Raw genomic sequence first — 22,666 nt, 5'->3', positions numbered from 1 at the left:
GAAATTTTACATGTTTATATTGGTTTACATGGGCTTCTCAACTCGAAATTCCCTGTCTTTGGTGATAAGGATGCCTTCTACCCTCAGTACAGGGAGGTACCTTCCCCTGGAAGCTTTATCTCCTGCTTTCATCCAGTGGAGGGACACAGTGTCCTTGCACTGGATGTTTCTTAGTACCTTTAATTCAAAATAATCAGTTCAGTTCAGTTCAGTTACTCAGTCGTGTCTGACTCTCTGCGACCCCATGGACTGCAGCATGCCAGGCCTCCCTGTCCATCACCAACTCATCTCCATTGAGTCTGTGATGCTATCCAACCATCTCATCCTCTGTCATCCCTTTCTTCTCCCTCCATCAATCTTTCTCAGCATCAGGGTCTTTTCCAACGAGTCAGTTCTTCACATCAGGTGGCCAAAGTATTGGAGTTTCAGCTTCGACATCAGTCCTTCCAATGAACACTCAGGAATGATCTCCTTTAGGATGGACCGGTTGGATCTCCTTGCAGTCCAAGGGACTCTCAAGAGTCTTCTCCAACAACACAGTTCAAAAACATCAATTCTTCAGTGCTCAGCTTTCTTTATAGTCCAACTCTCACATCCATACGTGACTACTGGAAAAACCATAGCCTTAACTAGACAGACCTTTGTTGGCAAAGTAATGTCTCTGCTTTTTAATATGCTGTCTAGGCTGGTCATAACTTTCCTTCCAGGGAGCAGGCATCTTTTAATTTCATGGCTTCAGTCACCATCTGCAGTGATTTTGGAGCCCCCCATAATAAAGTCTGCCACTGTTTCACTGTTTCTCCATCTATTTGCCATGAAGTGATGGGACTGGATGACACGATCTTAGTTTTCTGAATGTTGAGCTTTAAGCCAATTTTTTCACTCTCCCTTTTTACTTTCATCAAGAGGCTCTTTAGTTCTTCTTCACTTTCTGCCATAAGGGTGGTGTCATCTGCATATCTGAGGTTATTGATATTTCTCCTGGTTGGCAATCTTGATTCCAGCTTGTGCTTCATCCAGCCCAGCATTTCTCATGATGTACTCTGCATATAAGTTAAATAAGCAGGGTGACAATATGACATACTCCTTTTCCTATCTGGAACCAGTCTGTTGTTCTATGTCCATTTCTAGCTGTTACTTCCTGATCTGCATACAGATTTCTCAGGAGGCAGGTCAGGTGGTCTGGTATTCCTATTTCTTTCAGAATTTTCCAGTTTTTTTGTGATCCACACAGTCAAAGGCTTTGGCATAGTCAATAAAGCAGAAATAGATGTTTTTCTGGAACTCTCTTGCTTTTTTGATGATCCAGCAGATGTTGGCAATTTGATCTCTGCTTCCTCTGCCTTTTCTAAAACCAACTTGAACATCTGGAAGTTCATGGTTCATGTATTGCTAAAGCCTGGCTTGGAGAATTTTGAGCATTACTAGTGTGTGAAATGAGTGCAATTGTGTGGTAGTTTGAGCATTCTTTGGCCTTGCCTTTCTTTGGGATTGAATGAAAACTGACCTTTTCCAGTCCTGTGACCACTGCTGAGTTTTCCAAATTTGCTGACATATTGAGTGTAGCACTTTCACAGCATCATCTTTTAGGATTTGAAATAGCTCAACTGGAATTCCATCACCTCCACTAGCTTTGTTTGTAGTGATGCTTCCTAAGGCCCACTTGACTTCACATTCCAGGATGTCTGGCTCTAAGTGAGTGATCATATCATCGTGATTATCTGGATCATGAAGATCCCTTTTATACAGTTCCTCTGTGTATTCTTGCCACCTCTTAATATCTTCTGCTTCTGTTAGGTTCATACCATTTCTGTCCTTTATTGAGCCCATCTTTGCATGAAATGTTCCCTTGGTATCTCTAATTTTCTTGAAGAGATCTCTAGTCTTTCCCATTCTATTGTTTTCCTCTGTTTCTTTGCATTGATTGCTGAGGAAGGCTTTCTTATCTCTCCTTGCTATTCTTTGGAACTCTGCGTTCGAAGGGGAATATCTTTCCTTTTCTTCTTTGCTTTTCACTTCTCTTTTCACAGCTATTTGTAAGGCCTCCTCAGATAGCCATTTTGCTTTTTTGCATTTCATTTTCTTGGGGATGGTCTTGATCCTTGTCTCCTGTACAATGTCATGAACCTCCGTCCATAGTTCATCAGGCACTCTGTCTATCAGATCTCGTCCCTTAAATCTATTTCTCACTTCCACTGTATAATCATAAGGGATTTGATTTAGGTCATACCTGAATTGTCTAGTGGTTTTCCCTACTTTCATTAAGTCTGAATTTGGCAATAAGGAGTTCATGATCTGAGCCACAGTCAGCTCCCCATCTTGTTTTTGCTGACTGTATAGAGCTTCTCCATCTTTGGCTGCAAAGAATATAATCAATCTGATTTCAGTGTTGGCCATCTGGTGATGGCCATGTGTAGAGTCTTCTCTTGTGTTGTTGGAAGATGGTGTTTGCTATGACCAGTGCTTTCTCTTGGCAAAACTCTATTAGCCTTTGCCTTGCTTCAGTCTGTACTCCAGGGCCAAATTTAACTGTTATTCTGGGTGTTTCTTGACTTCCTACTTTTGCATTCCAGGCCCCTATGATGAAAAGGACATCTTTTTTGGGAGTTTGTTCTAAAAGGTCTTGTAGGTCTTCATAGAACCATTCAACTTCAGTTTCTTCAGCATTCTTCAGCAGCCTGGTCAGGGCATTACAGCTTCTTCAGCATTACTAGTCAGGGCAATCACAGGACTTGGATTCCTGTGATTTTGAATGGTTTGCCTTGGAAACAAACAGAGATCATTCTGTCGTTTTTGAGTTTGCATCAAGGTACTGAATTTTGGACTCTTCTGTTGACTATGATGGCTACTCCATTCCTTCTAAGGGATTCTTGTCCACTGTAGTAAATATAATGGTCATCTGAGTTAAATTCACCCATTCCGGTCCGTTTTAGTTCGCTGATTCCTAGAATGTCAACATTCACTCTTGCCATCTCCTGTTTGCCCACTTCCAACTTGCCTTGATTCATGGACCTAATAATCCAGGTTTCTATGCAATATTGCTCTTTACACCATCGGACCTTGCTTCCATCACCAGTCCCATCCACAACTGGGTGTTGTTTTTGCTTTGGCTCTGTCTCTTCATTCTTTCTGGAGTTTTTTCTCCACTGGTCTCCAGTAGCATATTGGACATCTACCTACCTGGGGAGTTCATCTTTAAGTGTCCTATCTTTTTGCCTTTTCATACTGTTCATGGGGTTCTCAAGGCAAGAATACTGAAGTGGTTTGCCATTCCCTTCTCCAGTGGACCATGTTTTGTCAGAACTCTCCACCATGACCCGCCTGTCTTGGGTGGCCCTACATGGCATGGCTCATAGTTTCATTGAGCTAGACAAGACTGTGGTCCATGTGATTAGATTGGTTAGTTTTCTGTGATTGTGGTTTTCAGCCTGTCTGCCCTCTGATGGAGAAGAATAAGAGGCTTATGGAAGCTTCCTGATGGGACAGACTGACTGAGAGGGAAACGGTTTTGTTCTGATGGGCGGGGCCATGCTCAGTAAATCTGTAATCCAATTTTTCTTGATGGGTGGAGCTGTGTTCCCTCCCTGCTGTTTACCTGGGCCAAACTATGGTGGAGGTAATGAAGATAATGGTGACCTCCTTCAGAAGGTCCCATGCATGTACTGCTACACTCAGTGCCCCCAACCCTGCAGCAGGCTACCACCAACTCACGCCTCCGATGGAGACTTCTTGTGCACTCACAGGCAAGTCTGGGTCAGTCTCTCGTGGGGTCACTGCTCCCTTCTCCTGGGTCTGGGTGCACAAGGTACTGTTTGAGCCCTCCAAGAGTCTTTTTTAATTCCTGTGTAAGTCCTCGCAGCTCTGTGGTGGGGTTAAAGGCGACCTCCTCCAACAGGGTTTATGCCATACCCAAGTCTGCTGCACCTAGAGCCCCTGTCCCTGTGGCAGTCCACTGCTGACCTGTACCTCCATGGAAGATGCTCAGACACAGTTCTATCTCAGTCTCTGTGGAGTCCCCGGGTCCTGGTGCGCACAAGGTTTGTTTGAGCCCTCTTAGCATCTCTGGCGGGAATGGGATTTGATTCTAAACATGAATTTGCCTCTCCTACCATCTTGCTGGGGCTTCTCCTTTGTCCTTAGATGTGGGGTATCTCCTCACAGTTGCTCCAGCGCCTACCATCTTACTGGGGTTTCTCCTCAAGGCTGGTCCAGCGAAGCACAGCCGCCGCCAGCTGTATGCCAATAACTGGTATACCAAAATGGCATATTTGGGGGTATCCCATTACAGAGTCAGAGGCAAGTTGCCATTTAGTCCTTACCAGGCTCTGGATTTCTTAGCTGCAGAGTAAAGGGCAGAGAAGAAGGGTTATACTCTGATTCTGGGAAACATCGGACAGAACAATGTTGTCAGGTGCTGTATGTAAAATAGAACCCTCTCTTGTTTAGTAGCTAAGTTGTGTTCGACTCTTTTGAGACCCCATGGACTGTAGCCCACCAGGCTCCTCTGTCCATGGGATTTTCCAGGCAACGATACTGGAGTGGGTTGCCATTTCCTCCTCCAGAGGATCTTCCCAACCCAGGGATCAAACCCGTGTCTCCTGCATTGGCAGGCAGGTTCTTTACTGCTGAGCCACCAGGGAAGGCCACAACTCCCTCTGCCACTTGCTATTCAAAACTAGTCCTGGAAACCAGCACAGTAACATGTACTGTTAAACACTCTGCCTGTTACATATTCTTCTGGGGTAAAGGCATTTTAAGCCATTAAAGATCTATACCTCCAGATTGGGAGCAGATGTTTCTACATAGATACCAAGGCTGATAGCTAAGGACACTCATTTGCAGATGCAGCAATAAACACCATAAATGATGTAGCACATGAGCAGCTCAGGGCAGGGGTGTAATTACAGCAGAGGTGTAGAAATTGGGTTTCAGCTTGCAGCAGTTTCTCTCACCGAATCCAATCCCTGCCGAGTCCCCTGTCTGCTTTTAAAGGATGGTTGTTAATTTCTGATTTTTATTTTGCCCAACTTTGTTCCTTGGCACATGTCATTTGTCCCACCTCTGTGTCAAAAGGAAGTGTACGATCAGCCTTGCATTTTCAGAATCCATGTAGCCACATGCTGGCTTTCTCTTCGAAAGAGTCCTAGTCTCCCAGTCCTCCAGCACACCAACAAAGGCACAGACAAATTAAATCAAACTTGACTATCCACGGACTTCCCTGGTGGTCCAGTGGTTAGGACTCTGTGCTTCTGATGCAGGAAGTGCAGGTTCTATCCCTGGTCAGGAGACGAAGATCCCACATACCATGGTGCAAGACCAAGAAGTAAAAACGAGACAGAACAAAACTTGACTACCCTAATTTGGAAAGCTGTCAACCCCTGTTCTATACAATGTTGTTTTAGGTTAAATGATGCCAAGTGGTTATATGTGTGTAAGAGTATTAATAAATACCATTTTTGTGTTTGTTTCTCAATTTACGAAATGCTTTCACACTCGTTATCTCATTTTAAAGGAAGATAAGTATTATTTTCAGTTTTTTCATAGAATTATTAATAGCATTAACATTTATTTGATACTTTTCTTCTTTAAAAGCTTTTAAAAAAAAAGCTCCTCTATTCTTTGGGAATGGAGAGAAGATGGAGGGTGGTGTGTGTGTGTGTGTGTGTGTGTGTGTGTGTGTGTGTTTGAGCCTGAAAGAGCAGAATAATTAAAAATGCAAGGTCAAAAAATAACATGAAATATACATGACCGAAAGTTTTGTTCAGCAAAATACCCAACCAAATTTAAAAAAAAATAAAAAACCAGAAATGGTAAAGTGGAAATGAGATTGTCAAAGTGAGGGTAATAGAAGAGTTCATCTCTTTTCTTGTGTTATGTTGGAATGTATATATTTAGGTGGGTGCAGTTCTAATTTGACTTTATAGTGCAAATAAATGATCTGGTATAAATTGCAGTCCTTCTGGGCTGAAACTGATGTTTATTGATTAGTTAATATTGTGTGGACAGTTTATTTCCTATACATTTTGCTACTTAGCAAAGCGGTGATCTCTGCGGCAGGAAATGAGACATAGAAAAAATATGATGGAACAGCTGGATTTGAGCGTTTATGTGTAGGAGGGAAGTCAGTGGAAGCAAACTTAATAGATCCTTGGGTCAGCCCAGTGATTGCAAAATCAAAGAAGTGAAGCCCGTAAAATCAAAGTGTAATGAATGTACTTGTGATGGGAGAGTGGGAGTTTACAGTGACAACTGGGTCTCAACAGTAGAAGGGTTAAGAGTGCAGTATTTGGTTCTGACCCCAGCCCTGCTGCTTGGGAAGTCTGTGATCTTGGACAAGTCACTTAAACTTACAAAAGTTCAGTTTTCTTAATTGTAGGAATGGCTTTTTATTAGAACAAAGGAGGCAGTTTTGTCAAGTTACTCAGGATCGTGCCTGGGGGCATCGTATGTGTTCAGCCTGGTTTTAATAACTTGCGCTTACCCAGCCCGACTGCTGGTTAAGTTTTCTTCTACATCCTTTGGATGTATTATGTTATCAAATCCTCTCAACAACTCCTTGAAACAAGTATTATTATCCTCATTTTACACATGTAACTGAGGCACAGAGAAGGTAGGAAACTTGCCCAAAGTCACACAGTGGTTGTAAGAGGTGAAGCTGGCATTCCAGCCCAGGTTGCCTGACTCTGTGGTCTGTGATCTTAGCCGTGATTCCATATTTTCTCTCCCAGTAGTTTGTAGAATAAAAAAAAAAAAAAAAATGCAGAGTGTGTTGAGAAGAAGCCCTGGAAGATGACATAGTGAGTAGCAGTATCAAGGATCTCTTACCGCAAATTTCAATGGAAATGTTTTGAAGTAGTTCCAAACAATGAAGGTGTTCAACAGGAACCAGTTCCCAACACCACCACCAAATCTAGATTTCCCAGTCGTGGACCTGCTGTTATGAACATTGTTTATATGGGGTAGAGAAGAAACCTTCTGCCGTCTGCCATGTTCTCAACCATTGGATTCTATACCATTAGAGAGTATAATATTTTAAAGAGGCCCCAAAATAAGACCTGATTGGTGGCCTCATAAGCAAACTTGTGAGAGGAGGTTTTAAGTGGTGTCTACTTCACCTGTCCTGAAACACAAGATACAGCTTATTCCTGTTAGCTCCAACCTGAGGGGGATTTACCTGGAGGCCATTTGTCTGGGGTTTAAGTATCCCAGTGTAACAAGGGAGACGAGAAAGCATGTTAGCAGTGTTAATATCAAAGCTAGTAGAATCTTGCATGCATGCATGCATGCTCAGTCACTAAGATCTGACTCTTTTGTGACCCCATGGACTGTAGCTCACCAGGCTTCTCTGTCCATGGGATTTGCCAGGCAAGAATACTGGAGTGGGTAGGTGTTTCCTTCTCTAGGGTATCTTCCCAACCCACGGATGGAACCCATGTCTCCTGCTTGGCAGATATTTTCTTTACCACCAGCACCACCTGGAAAGCCCCAAAAATGAATATTAAAAAATGCACAAAGAAAACAATAGCCCTATAGGTCTGTAAGAAGAAATTGAAGCAAATAAAACTGTTATGAAGACTTGAACACTCTTAATAGGAACTAAGTCATGTTACATTAACAGGTATTATTGAGCATTGCATTTTGAGGGAACATACTGTCTTTTCAAACATTTATGGACCATTTACAAAAACTGATTCTGTGCTAGACTCCAAATAAGATTGTAAAAAAACCCCAAACTCGGTAAAACAGAAACCGTTAGTAGAGACCTCACCCTGCAGCTGCGCCCATCCATTCTTTGGTCCCTCCCATTACAGAGGAACAAGTGTCCGGCTTCCTTTCCAAGGCTAATTAACCCCTCCATCTGCATCCTGGATCCCAGCCCCCTCTGCTTCCTCAGAGATTTCACCCCACCTATTGTCTCTCTCCTTTATCCTCTTTCTCTGTCTCCTTTTCCCATCAGGGTTAAATGTGACCAGATCTCTTCCATCTTAAATGGAAATATAATTTGCAAATTATATGTTTGTGTGTATATGTGTGTGTATATATATGTGTGTATGGATAAGATATATATATATCTTCCCTGGTGGCTCAACAGTAAAGAATCCATCTGCCAATGCAGGAGATGCAGGTGCAACTCCTAGGTTGGGAAAATCCCCTGGGAAAGGAAATGGCAACCCACTCCAGTATTCTTGCCTGGGAAATCCCATGGACAGAGGAGCCTGACAGGCTACAGCCCATGGGGTGGTAAAAGAGTTGGACATGACTTAGCAACTCAACAACATATGTATTTTACATAATTATATATGTAATATATGTGTATGTGTATATAGATCTTTTAAACTCTCCACATCTCCAGCTGCCACCCTAATCTTTCACTTAGCTTTATTGACAACTTTTGGAAAAACTGTTTACATTTCCTGTGTCTCCTTTTTTGTCAATTTATTCCTCAGATGGCAGCCTCCTGTGCTTACTGCCCAGTTGATACTGTCTTTATGAATCCCATTAGCAAGGTTTTTACTGCTTCATCCAAAAGGCACTTGAAGCCCCCAGTGGAAGAGCATTTAGTGCTGCTGGCCCCTCCCTCTTTAAAATTCTCTTCCTCATCAGGGTTCTCTCTCTATTTCTGGTCAGAGCTAGAATTGTGCTTTTCTGCAGAATGGTGGAGAAATCCTGAAAAGTTGTGACTGTAGAACCACCCTGCTTCCTGTCCTAAAGCCCTGGAGTTTTCCCTCACTCTACCCTGGTTCACTGCTGTTGGAAACACAGCTCACAGATGCTCCATAGCAGCATCACACAGAGGCTGCTGGATGGACACATTTTTGGGCTCCACCGTAAGCTGGTGGGACAGGATTTCTGTGGGAGGAACAGGAATCTGTGTTTTAATAAGTTCTCAAGGTAATTCTGGGAGGTGCTGCTCTGTAAAAGTACCACAAGGACATGAGATGTATCAAATATTAATATACTATGGAAAGTTACAGAAACAGATGGGAATTGCAGTTTAGGAGAGATGGCATTTAAAACTGTACAGTTTTCTGTAATCTAAGGATGTTAAATCCTTAGGTGAGGACTCTTACAGATTGCTGCCTTCCCAGCCTTGCCCAGCTGCCCTGCAATGTGCGTTTCCCGACAAGGCAGTATTGTAAGCAACTGGGGGTTCACTTCCCTCTACACAGCCATGTATTTCCCCCAAGTGTGAACCATCTGACTGAAATAAAGTGCCAGGGTTTCTAGTCTGAGAGGTTTCACTTGAGTGTTTAATGGTCAATGAATGGCAGTTGGAATGTGTACACACACACACACACATACATACACAGGATAAATGCTCTTCAAAGACACCACAGTCTAAGTTCACAAAGATTTTCTAAGAGAGTTACTTAGCCCAGTTGATCTCCCCGAAGAGGATTTCTTAGCAAAGATTTCTTATTTATTATTTTCAAAACAATTTTCGTTACATAGATGTCTCTCTTGATGTTGTTATTGTTTAGTCACTCAGTCATGTTTGACTCTTTACAACCCCATGGACTATAGCCCGCCAGGCTCTTCTGGCTATGGGATTTTTTCAAAGAAGAGTACTGGAGTGGGTTGACATTTCCTTCTCCAGGGGTTCTTCCTGACCCAGAGATCAAACCCGGGCCTTCTGCATTGGCAGGTGGATTCTTTACTGCTGAGCCACCAAGGAAGCCCTGGCCAGTGTAGCTATTCTGTTAAAAAACCTCCATAACATTCCTTCTCAACAGATGTGTCTCTTATTTAGACCATTTATTTTTTCATAATATTGACTTTGTAAAGTGTTCATCCCGTTTGTCTTATAGAATTTTCCATCTTCTGGGTTTATCTGATTGCCACTTTATTTGTGGATCTCTCTCAATATTTCCTATAAACAGAGCAGTGAGGTCCAAGGCTTGATTGGAACTGGACTGAACATCTGTTCAGGTAGGAGCACATCAACGATGGTACAAAGTGCTTTATGTTGCATCACATCAGGAAGTCTGTGACATAGCAGTGTTGAGTTTGATCAGTAGTCTAAGGTGGGGAAACAGATCACTATCTTATGCAGATCCATGTTTCCTTGTAAGAAACCTACAGAATGTTATCTCAAGGTGTTAAATATTCTGTTTTGCAACAGTTTCTCACATGGGGTTTAGCATCTATTGTTGACCCTTGCTTGAAATAGTGCTTATTCTGGGGTTTGGTTGCACATGGCAATTTTCTAATTCTTTCCTTACCTCTGTATTTACTTTCTGATATTCTTCTGTAAAGAAGCTCCCCAGTCTTTTTTGTTTTTCCTTTCTCACTCTGAATTCAGAGATTTTTTTGTTTTTAAATGTTTTGTCATATTATAGACACTATTCATCTGGGCTGCATATTGTCCAAAATGTGGCCAGTGGGAGCAGTTCAAGCTGAACCCTTTTGACATAATTCCTTTGGACTTTAAACACTGCTTTGCGTTCTGAAATAACAACAAGGTGTTCTAGGCTCACTTTGAATTCTTTTTCCTTTTCCAGACCTAGAATTGCCTGTTTTTTTTTTTTTTTTTTCCATGAAGTCTTGATTCTTTTTATTGGGGAATGGTATTTAGAGCCCAAGACATAGGCAATACTTACTGTCACTGGGGAATCTTTGCTTCCAAGCCCTTTTCATTGCAAAGAACTTTGAAAGTATAGAAGAAAGAAAAATGAAGACCATGTATCTGTGGACCTATTTAAAGCTTATTTTATGATTTCCTTATTTTTATCATTTTAAAATAGAGATATTTCTCACGGAAGTCAGCAAATAAAAAATTAAATTGTCTGTACTGTGTATTCATCAACAAAATATTATTGACTCTTTTACCTTAAATAATGACACAATGAAGTATACAGGTTTTTGGTTATTGTCCTTTGGATTTTGGCCAGCCTCAGCTTATTTTTTTTTTAATATAAATTTATTTATTTTAATTGGAGGTTAGTTACTTTACAACATTGTTTTGGTTTTGCCATACATCATCATGAATCCACCACAGGTATACACATGTTCCCCATCTTGAACCACCCCCCCTCCCTCTCCATACCATCAGCAAAAGAGACACAGAGGTATAGAACAGTCTTTTGGACTATGTGGGAGAGGGAGAGGCTGGGATAATTTGGGAGAATGGCATTGAAACATGTATAATATCATATATGAAACCAGCCTCAGCTTATTAAGAATTGTTATTCTTCTGACTCCATTTGGAGATCCTTGTCACTCTCTATTACTGGAGATGCCGTCATAAAATCTGAAGGCACTGGAAAATTTCCTAAATAATTAAAAAAAAATAACATTGTAAGAAAAAATACATTTTTATTATATAAAATTGGAAAATACAGAACAAAGCATAAAAAGCACATTATGTATGATGTTGGCTGTGGGTATGTAATATACACACTTTGTTATTTTGAGATATGTTCTTTCTATGCCTAATTTGTTGAGTTCTTATTCTTATCATTATTGAATTTTGTCAAATGGTTTTTCTGTATTGAGATGATAATAGGATTTTTCTTTTATTCTATTAACGTGATGTATTATATTGATTGATTCATATTTGATGAACTGTCCCATCTCCTTACATCCCAGGAGTAAAGCCCACTTGATCATGGTGTATGATCATTTTAAAGTGCTGCTGAAGTTGGTTTGCCAGTATTTTATTGAGACTTGTTGCATCTATATTCATTAGGAATGTTGGTCTCTAGTAATTTTTTTCTTCTTGAATTTTAAGTAGTTATATTATCTACAACCAAGGTTTTAAATTTTTTTATTTCCAATATATATTCCTCTAATTTATTTTCTACTTACACTGACAAAGATAAGAGTGTAGGGGGAAAATGATGATAATTTTTGTTGTGTTCCTAACCATGGTGGAAATAATTCTAATATTTCACCATTAAATCTGCTCATGGCTTCTGATTCTTTATTAAACTGAGGGTGTTTCTTTCTGTCCTTGGTTTTAAAAGGAATCTTATTGTAATGCATGCTGAATTTCATCAGATACCTTTTTATATTCATTAAAATGTTCATAATATTTAACTCACTTGATTTGTTAATATAACCAATTATATTAGTACTTTTTCTGATGTTGAATCAATCATTCATTTTTATAATATACTGTATTTAGTCATAATGTGTGATCCTTAGGATAGAGTTCTGAAATTTGCCTTGTTGTATTTCTTATTATTACATCCATAGTGATAATTAAGTTTTAGTTTACATATTTATTTATGTGATCTCTGTGTTTGGTTTGGGTATCAGTTATTTTAGCTGGTATTCACCAACTGGGAAGCTTTCAGTTTCCTATTATCTGCAACCTGCTTGTTTGCTTAAGGTTTTGCAAAACTTATCCAGCAAAATATTTTGGCCCTGGTCCTTTATTTTCTTTTTTTCCTCTGTAAATAATATTTTTAGCTTTTTAAAAAAATTTATTTTAAAAGTAACTCATTGGTGCATTTTTATTACAGAAAACAAAAAATATAGAACTACGTTTCCATTCAGGCACTCCCAGAATTCTTTTCTTTCCTGGGAGGAAACCACTGTCAATGGTTTGATGAGAGAGAATGGAGAGTTATTATTTAGTGGGCTCAGACTTTCAGTTTTGCAAAATGAGAAAAGTTCTAGAGATAGATTGTTATAATATGTCTTACCCCATCCCCTGCCAAAAGCCATCCTACTTTCTGTCTCTATGAACTTAACATACCTCATATAAATGGAATCATACATATCCTTTTGTGACTGGCATATTTCACTTAGCATAGCATCTTTGTGGTTTATCTGTGTGTCATAGCATGTGTCAGAATTGTCTTACTTTTTAAAAAAATACTTAAAATTTTTTTTTTTCATTTTGGCCACCCCAGACCTTTGTTGCAGCATGCGGGCTTTCTTTAGTTGCAGTATGTGGTATGTGGGTTTCTCTTGTAGCTCACCAACCCTAGAGTACATGGACTTGGTAGTTGCAGTGTGCTGACTTAGTTGACTTGAGGCATGTGGGATCTTAGTTCCCCCACCAGGGACTGAATCTGTGTCCCCTGCATTGTAAGGCAGATTCTTAACCACTGGACCACCAGAGAAGTCCTAGAATTGCCTTACTTTTTAAGGCTGAAAAATATCCCATTGTATATATTTACCACATGATAGCTTTCCACTCATCAGTGAATGGACACTTAGATTGATTTCATCTTTGGCTGAAATAATGCTGCTGTGAATGGCATGTGTAAATATCTGTATGAGTCCCTGATTTCAGTTCTTTGGGGTGTACCCAGAAGTGGAAATTGCTGAATCATGTTGTAACTCTATATTTAATGTTTTGAGTAACTGTTTTCCATAGTGATTGAAAAATTATTTTAAATTTCCATCAGCTGTTCACAAGGGTTCTAATATCTTCACATCCTGACCAACACTTGTCATTGTGTTTTTTGTTTTAATAATGGCCATCCTAGTGAGTGTGACAGAGAAGGCAATGGTACCCCACTTCAGTACTCTTGCCTGGAAAATCCCATGGACGGAGGAGCCTGGTAGGCTGCAGTCCATGGGGTCGCGAAGAGTCAAACAAGACTGAGCGACTTCACTTTCATGTATTGGAGAAGGAAATGGCAACCCACTCCAGTGTTCTCACCTGGAGTATCCCAGGGACAGGGGATCCTGGTGGGCTGCCGTCTACGGGGTCGCACAGAGTCGGACACAACTGAAGCGACTTAGCAGCAGCAGTGAGTGTGAAGTGATATCTCTTTGTGGGTTTGATTTGCATTTCCCTAATGATTAGTGACATTGAGCCTGTTTCTTTGTGCTTATTGACATTTGCATATCCTTTTTGGAAAAATGTCTATTCAAGTCCTTTGCCCACTTTTTGAATTGGGGTGATTTTTGTTGTCATTGTTGTTGGGTTGTAGAAACTCTGTATCTGTTCTGAATATTAACCCCTTATTTGGTACATGGTTTACAGATATTTTCTCCCACTGCATGCCTTGCCTTTTCACTCTATTGATAGTACCCTTTGACGTGGAAAAGTTTAATTTTGATGGAGTCCAGTTTATGTTTTTCATCTGTTACCTATGGTTTTGACATCATAATCAAGAAATAGTTGGCCATGTAGTTGTTTTTTAACTTGCTTTTTTCTTTTCTTTTTTTTTTCCTGGAAAAGGAGATTCAAAGATGTTTAATTTAACTATTATGTTGTGTATAGTTGTGAAAGTGAATGAAGGACAGTTAGGCTCACCAACATGACTTGATTTCAAATAAACAGCATTGTTCAAAGAAAAGCAAATTACATAAGAATATACACATACGTATGTAGTTTCTTTCTATTTTAACCAAGGTCCCAAACAAGCAAAATTAAGCAATTTGCTGCTTGAGGATACATTCACAAGTGATCCAACTACCAGGAAAACAAAGGATTGTACTTATCTAACACTGGGTAAAAACATATATTAACTTGCTTTTTTCATCAATCAGTATATATGTTAGCAGTCTTTCCACATCAAGTAATGTGGCCTCCTAGTGTTACTTTTATCAGTTGTAGAGTATTCCTTCAGGGCTTCCTAGGTGATGCTAATGGTAAAGAATGCACCTGTCAATGCAGGAGATGCAAAAGACACAGGCTCAATCCCTGGGTTGGAAAGATCCTTAGCCTGGACGTGTCACTGTTTATCTAACTCCTCCCCAAATAGTGAGCATTTAAATAGTGTTCATTTTTTTACATGTATGTGTGTCAAAAACAAACAAATATAAAATCAGGAAAGGATATTTATCACAGTGCTAGAAGTGATCTCTGGGCAGTTGGATTGGAAATAGCTTTATTTTGTCTGGAATGCTTTTTGAATTTTCTAATTTTAATAGTAAATAAGTATTTTTATTTGATAAAACTTATAAACAAGTCAATAAACATAGTGACATCCTTTGATTCAACAACTTCACCCAGAGGCTATCAAAAACTCTTCTCTGTAAGTTAAACAAACAAAACACAACATCTGCTTGAAGTAATTCATATTGTTGATGATGTACTGATATCATTAATCATAGATTTGATGATCAAATAGGAGACTGGGGGATAGAAGTTCATATACCCCTGGATTATTATGTGGTCATGAAAATTAATTTCAGAATGTGTAACAGCATGAAAAAAAAATCTGTTTTTTTTTTTCAGGGGCCAGGGGCCCCTGATTTCCATTAAATAATTATCTTGGCCAGGTACTGTCAAAAGTTTTTGGTAGAGAACCATGTAGTAAGTATATTACTCTTTGTGAGCCGTATTGTCTTCGTTACAGTTACTCACCTCTGCCTGTGTAGGGCACTGCTGCTGCTACTGCTAAGTCGCTTCAGTCGTGTCCGACTCTGTGCGATCCCATAGACGGCAGCCCACCAGGCTCCCCCAACCCTGGGATTCTCCAGGCAAGCACATTGGAGTGGGTTGCCCTTTCCTTCTCCAATGCATGAAAGTGAAAAGTGAAAGTGAAGTCGCTCAGTTGTGTCTGACTCTTAGCGACCCCATGGACTGCAGCCCACTAGGCTCCTCCATCCATGGGATTTTCCAGGCAAGAGTACTGGAGTGGGGTGCCATTGCCTTCTCCATTGTAGGGCACAAGCAACCTCAAATGAATGAGTATGACCTTAGGGCCCTAGTTTGTGGCCTCGCTCAAGTTGATCAGTACATTTATTTAAATTTTTCTTTAATATTTAAAAAAATAGATTGGTCAAAGAATTCCGTCAGTTTTTTTAAAGTAAAAGAAACATTTCTCATTTTCACCAGGAAGTTTATTGAATAATGTATTCACCATTTTGTTCCACTACTTTCTTCCATTTTTCAGGCAACTTCATAATACCATATTCTCGAAACTTTTAATCTTTTTGGGCAGAGAACTGTTCTAGGTGCTTTTTATAGTCTTCCAGGGAACTGAAAATTTTTCCTTGAAGCTAATATCGTAAAGACCAAATTGAAGGGACATCCGAAGCAGCAGTGTCTGGTGAATATGGCAGATGAGTCAGAACTTCCCAGCCAAGATGTAACAGTTTTTGCCTTAGTCATCAAAGAAACATGCACTCTTACATTATCCTGATGGAAGATTATGGGTTTTCTGTTGACTAATTCAGTACACTTTTCATCGAGTGTTGTCTTCAATTGGTCTAATGGGAGCATTACTTGTTGAAATTAATCATTTGGTTTTTTGAAAGAAGCTCATTATAGAGGACTCCCTTCCCATTCCACCATATCACCCAGTATCACCTTGTTTGGATGAAGATCGACCTTTGGTGTTGTTGATGGGTTCTTTTCCCTTGCCCCATGATCTCTTCTGTTCCACGTTATTGTACAGCATCCCCTATTTATTGCCTGTCACAATTTGTTTTTAAAAATGGGACTTTTTGTTACATTTAAGAAGAGAATCACATGCAGAGTCAAGAAGATTATTTCTGCTTAACTTATGTGGAACCCAAACATCAAAATGATTAACATAAATAAGCTGGTGCAAATGATTTTCAGCACTTGATTTGGATATTTGGGTATGTTGGTTATCTCTTCGTGGTATAATGTAGATTGTTCTCAATAACTCTATTTGATTGCTATCAACTTTAACTGATCTACTGGATCATGGAACATTGTCCAGCTAGAAATTTGAGCATGAAACTTCACAAACCACTTTTGACACATTCAATTAATCACAGCACCTTCTCCATACGCTGCACAAATCTTTATTTGCTTCTCAGTTGTGTTTTTATCTTTCTTGAAATAATAAAATATATAAAGCATGATATGCTGAAAATGTTGCTTTTTTTCTTCCATCTTTATTATTAACATGGCTACACAAAAATTCACCAGTTTTGTAAGTTATTTTTTTAAATGACAGCTGTCTTAATACAGTCTAAAGAAATTGTTTCTAATGAAGTTAAAGACAACTAAGCACTACTAGAGCCATCTTACAGAAAAAAATGAATGTTTTGGCCAACCCAATATTTAAATGAAATTATGTGCATATATTAATATGCCTTAGACACAATAGCTGTTTTCTGAAGATTTCCTGACTGAAGATGGAAATGAAATACAATTAAGAACACTTTATACATGCCCTTAGTTTTGATTGAGTTGCTTATTTCAATGGGCCTTTAGTGCAGAAGTTTTATTACATTTGTCTTGTGTTCTTTCCTAGGGGAAGAAAATGTAATTGCTGTTCCTCTGGGAAGTCGAAGTGTGAGAATTACAGTGAAAGGACCTGCACATCTCTGTAAGCAAGATTTAATCTTAACACTTTTCTTCTTTTCTGAAAGCTTATTTAGTAAAGAAAATGTATGTATGTATATATATATACACACTTCTTTGTATTAATGAAGAGGTCAACATCTTAATGGTTTTGCTTATCACCTTGAATAGTCTAGGTCTTCCCAGGTGGATCAGTGGTAAAGAATCCGCCTGCCAATGCAGGAGCCTCAGGAGATGTGGGTTTGATCCTTGGGTCAGGAATATCCTCTGGAGAAGGGAATGGCAATCCACTCTAGTATTCTTGCCAGAGAAATCCCATGGACAGAGGAGCCTGGTGGGCTACAGTCCATGGGGTCGCAAAAGAGTCAGACACAACTGAGCACGCCCACTGAAATAGTCTATATCTCTAGGGAATGATCTATGACCCTGAGTTTTTGGTTCTCATGTCCTACTGGGAAGTATACCAGTTTGGGATTAATCCCCTCACAGGAGAGGAAATCAAGTTATATGTGAAATGAACTATTTTTTATGTGGAGGGTGAACTTAGATTCAAGAGTCTTCTGGAGATCTCAACAGTTTGGAATTAAAAAATAGCAAAACAAAATTTAAAACGCAGAGCTGCATCAGTGAATACAGCTGACAAGTACAAGCTCTGTGGACAACACATTACAGCCTAGATCTAGGGGGCACTGAAAGTAAACACTGGTTTCCCAGAATCCTAAGAGTTTGAAACAATAAAGGGTTGGGATTTATGTTTCTTTGGTCAAAGTCACACGGCATCTCCTCTGTCTTAGCTTTTCTGGTCTCTCGGTGGTGGTTTAGTTGATAAGTTGTGTCCAACTCTTGCAACCCCATGGACTGTAGCCCACCAGGCTCCTCTGTCCATGGGATTCTCCAGGCAGGAATACTGGAGTGGGTTGCCATTTCCTTCTCCAGGGGATCTTCCCAACCCAGGAATCAAACCTGTGTCTCCTGCATTGCAGGCAGATGATTTACCAATTGAGCTACAAGGGGAGCCCTTTCTGGTCTCTTAGGACCCAAAGAAACTGGGAATACCGAAGTTTGTATAGTTCCCTCCCAGGGTTTCCTGTGGCCATGCGAAGGACTTTCTTAGTCTTTTTCTGGGGAAGTTGAGTCTCTGCCAAGACTGGGTCCCTGGCCTTGAAGAAGCTCACTGTGTTCAGCTCTATCTTTCTGTAAAAAGTACAAAACACTAAGTAGTTATAAATATAGCTATTTTAAAACCACACAAATCAAGGTCCACGGGATTAAAATGCTGCATAGTTTGCCCTTTTGTTTCTCCTGAGCCACCATCTTAGATTTTCAAGTTGTAAGAATGTCTCAGGGCCACAGCATTGTACATTTTCTGTAGCTTTCAAGTGTGTATGTGCATGTGTGTGTATATGTTTGTATACTTTAGATTCAATACTGATGTTCTAACCAGCAATGTCCTTTGAGGAATGTTTATATCAAAATGTGTTCGTCACCAAGGATATAGATTAAAAATTAAAAAAAAAAAAAGAAATTCCATAGTACATTATGGCCTAAATAGGGAAGGAAGAGAATATGTTTAGGACAGTGAGAGTGAGCCATTATTGGAAAGTCTTTTTTTAACCCTACTTTATTGTATGAATTATGACTAAAAAAGTGTGACTGATCTATTTAAAATATTAAAATGTTTAAAACCATATAATGATCAGTTCACTCAAGGCTTTCTCTAGAATGATGCATCAAAACATCTTTTAAGACTTCTTCTGAAAATGGCTTAAAGCCCACCAGAGCTCTTTCTTTTTTAAAGTTTATTTGGCTGTGCTAGGTCTTAGTTGTGGCACGTAGGATCTTCAATTGTGGCATGTGGGATCTAGTTCCCTGACCAGGGATGGAACCCGAGCCCCTGCATTGGGAGCACAGAGTCTTAGCCACTGGGCCACCAGGGGAGTCCCAGCCCACAACTCAATGAGAATAAATCTTCATCCTTGTAAACGCCAACTTGATGTTTGAAAACAGGGGAAAATCATTTAGATCCAAATTCTGTGAGTGATTTGAATGATCACGTTGTAAAATAACATTTTGGTTCAAAACTATTAAGTACTAAATATTCAGTTCAATTCAGTCGCTCAGTCGTGTCCGACTCTTTGCGACCCCATGAATTGCAGCACGCCGGGCCTCCCTGTCCATCACCAACTCCCAGAGTTTACCCAAATTCATGTCCATCGAGTCAGTGATGCCATCCAGCCATCTCATCCTCTGTCGTCCCCTTCTCCTCCTGCCCCCAATCCCTCCCAGCATCAGAGTCTTTTCCAATGAGTCAACTCTTCGCATGAGGTGGCCAAAGTACTGGAGTTTCAGCTTTAGCATCAGTCCTTCCAAAGAAATCCCAGGGCTGATCTCCTTCAGAATGGACTGGTTGGATCTCCTTTCAGTCCAAGGGACTCTCAAGAGTCTTCTCCAACACCACAGTTCAAAGCATCAATTCTTCAGTGCTCAGCCTTCTTCACAGTCCAACTCTCACATCCATACATGACCACAGGAAAAACCAGAGCCTTGACTAGATGGACCTTTGTTGGCAAAGTAATGTCTCTGCTTTTGAATATGCTATCTAGATTTGTCATAACTTTCCTTCCAAGGAGTAAGCGTCTTTTAATTTCATGGCTGCAGTCACCATCTGCAGTGATTTTGGAGCCCAGAAAAAATAAAGTCTGACACTGTTTCCACTGTTTCCCCATCTATTTCCCATGAAGTGGTGGGACCGGATGCCATGATCTTAGTTTTCTGAATGTTGAGCTTTAAGCCAACTTTTTCACTCTCCTCTTGCACTTTTATCAAGAGGTTTTTTAGTTCCTCTTCACTTTCTGCCATAAGGGTGGTGTCATCTGCATATCTGAGGTTATTGATATTTCTACTGGAAATCTTGATTCCAGCTTGTGCTTCTTCCAGACCAGCATTTCTCATGATGTACTCTGCATAGAAGTTAAATAAGCAGGGTGACAATATACAGCCTTGACATACTCCTTTTCCTATTTGGAACTAGTCTGTTGTTCCATGTCCAGTTCTAACTGTTGCTTCCTGACCTGTATATAGGTTTCTCAAGAGGCAGGTCAGATGGTCTGGTATTCCCATCTCTTTCAGAATTTTCCACAGTTTATTGTGATCCATACAGTCAAAGGCTTTGGCATAGTCAATAAGGCAGAAATAGATGTTTTTCTGGAACTCTCTTGCTTTTTTGATGATCCAGCGGATGTTGGCAATTTGATCTCTGCTTCCTCTGCCTTTTCTAAAACCAGCTTGAACATCTGGAAGTTCACTGTTCACGTATTGCTGAAGCCTAGCTTGGATATTCATAGCAGTATAATTCATAATAGCCAAGATGTGAAAACAGCCCAGATATCCATTAACAGATGAATGGGTAAATAAAATGTGGCGTATGTAGAATATTATTTGACTATAACAAAGAATGAAGTCCCTGACATGTGCTACAATAGATGTTTCTGTGCTCAGTCATGTTCTAGTCTTTGTGACCCTGTGGACTGTAGCCTACCAGGCTCCTCTGTGCATGGGATTCTCCAGGCAAGAATACTGGAGTGGGCTACCATTTCCTACTCCAGAGGAACTTCCCTACTTAAAAATGGAACCCAAGTCTCTTATATCTCCTGCATTGGCAGGCAAGTTCTTTATGACTAACGCCACAGGAAGCCTGCTACAATAGATACGATATTTGAAAACATTGTGCTAAGTGAAAGAAGTCAGTCACAAAAAGGCCACGTATTATTACTATATGATTGTCTTTATATAAAGTGTCCAGTGTAAGCAAATCTAAGGAGACAGAAAGTTGGTTGGCACTTGCGTAGGGCGAGGGTGAGTTGGGTTGGTGGCAGGTCTGGGGACTGTTAATGGATATGGGGTTTCTTTGGAGAACTGGTGTCAAAAATGTTCTAAACTTAGATTGTGGTGATGGTTTCACAATTCTGTGAATATGCTGAAACCACAAAACTATATTTTAAATGAGTGAATTTTATGGCATGTGAATTTTACAGCATATCAATAAGATATTTTAGAAAATAAAAATATGCAAAGCCTGGGCCTGATTTTCTCATGATACTAAAGACAGTTCTTTAAAATTCATCTCTAAAGAGAGCTTAATAAGCTCAAAAAACAGAATAAGTAGGCAGTAAACAGGTTTAGTAAAGATAAATACTTTGAGGTAAAATACTCATTTATATACATACCTGTTCTGGCATATTAAATATAACTTTAATACTCAAGACTGGCACTGTCCCAAGAACAGAGCTCAAAAATATTCCCATTTCTCCAAAGGTGGTAAGATCTCTTGCTTGGAGTATTTCTCCGTCTGAATATTCTCAAAACTGGCTCAGAAGTGTTTCTGAAAGTTGCCTTTCTCTGCCAGTGAAGAGACTGAACTGGCTTCATCTACAAAGGAATTAGTTAGCATTTCTTAACATCTTAATGTAGATGTGGCTTTATTTTCTTGATTTGTACAAGTGTTTTCTTAATTTTATTCCAAAGATATAGTCCTGAAATCAAGCTGACTTTGCAGTAATAAATCATTCTTTTTAAGATCTGTATTAAGTGCCACCCTCCAAAAGGCTACATCATTAAAAACTGAGGACACTCAGTAACATGTTAATCTCTTTGCTGTGGAACTTAATTACAGAATATCCATCTTACATATTGCCTCAAGGTGATTAGAGCCTGAATTTCCAGTCCTTTTGCAAGCTTGGCCTCAGTATTATATCAAGCACACAGCTCCAGATTTCCCTAAAATTTCAAAAATGGAAATAATAAGAGGGTTATTGCAAAAGGGATTTTATTGAATCAAAACCTCAACATGAAATATGTTGACTGGCAATAAACTGGAGAAGGCAAGATGCCATAAACTGAAAACCTCCATTATTGATTATAAAAATTGTTTTTTTTTTTTTTTGGTCCTCTAAATGCTGTCTGATGACCATATACAGTAAGTTCCTTTCATACAAACAAGGTCCATCCTAAGAGTGTTTTGTAAGTCCAACAAAGTTACCCTAGGTACGCAACTAACACAATTGACTACACTGTACCAGCTACATCACTGCTATTTTATGCTTGCTTCTGGACATCCTGGGCTTGAAATAAAGATGCTGTACTGCTCTACTTGCACACAGCATGATCACTTGTAGAGGATGCACACATTTGACGATGTATGCCAGACATGTGAACTAACTTATTGATTGGACATGTGAACACACATTCTGATCTCTGAAAGTTTGCAACTTGAAGGTTTATATTTAGGGGACTCACTGTATAGAGACGTATAAATATAAGCTTGAGCATAATGACTCATCAAAGGAAATGGATGCTGAGTAAAGTGTGCATACACTATAAAATACAACTCGAAGCATAAGTTTGATGTATTTATAACCAAGGCAGCCATGCTAAATGCTCATTACATGTTTACCTAACAATACTTTGTGGTCTTCT

At 39.7% G+C, this 22,666-nt stretch overlaps 1 protein-coding gene across 7 annotated transcripts in view; it reads left to right on the top strand.

Annotated features, from left to right (window-relative positions):
- ADAMTSL3 (ADAMTS like 3) overlaps positions 1–22,666 on the top strand; it is a 408,215-nt gene that overhangs the window by 203,118 nt on the left and 182,431 nt on the right. For all 7 annotated transcript variants that reach the window (XM_059879284.1, XM_059879285.1, XM_024982349.2 and 4 more), the window contains exon 8: positions 17,142–17,216. In XM_059879284.1, the coding sequence (XP_059735267.1) occupies positions 17,142–17,216 (75 nt within the window). The remainder of the gene's footprint in view (positions 1–17,141; positions 17,217–22,666) is intronic.

The sequence above is a fragment of the Bos taurus genome, chromosome 21, assembly GCF_002263795.3.
Source record: "Bos taurus isolate L1 Dominette 01449 registration number 42190680 breed Hereford chromosome 21, ARS-UCD2.0, whole genome shotgun sequence".
Taxonomy (NCBI): Eukaryota; Metazoa; Chordata; class Mammalia; order Artiodactyla; family Bovidae; genus Bos; species Bos taurus.
Note: the sequence above shows the minus strand (reverse complement) of the source record. Positions and strands in the feature narration are given on the sequence as shown.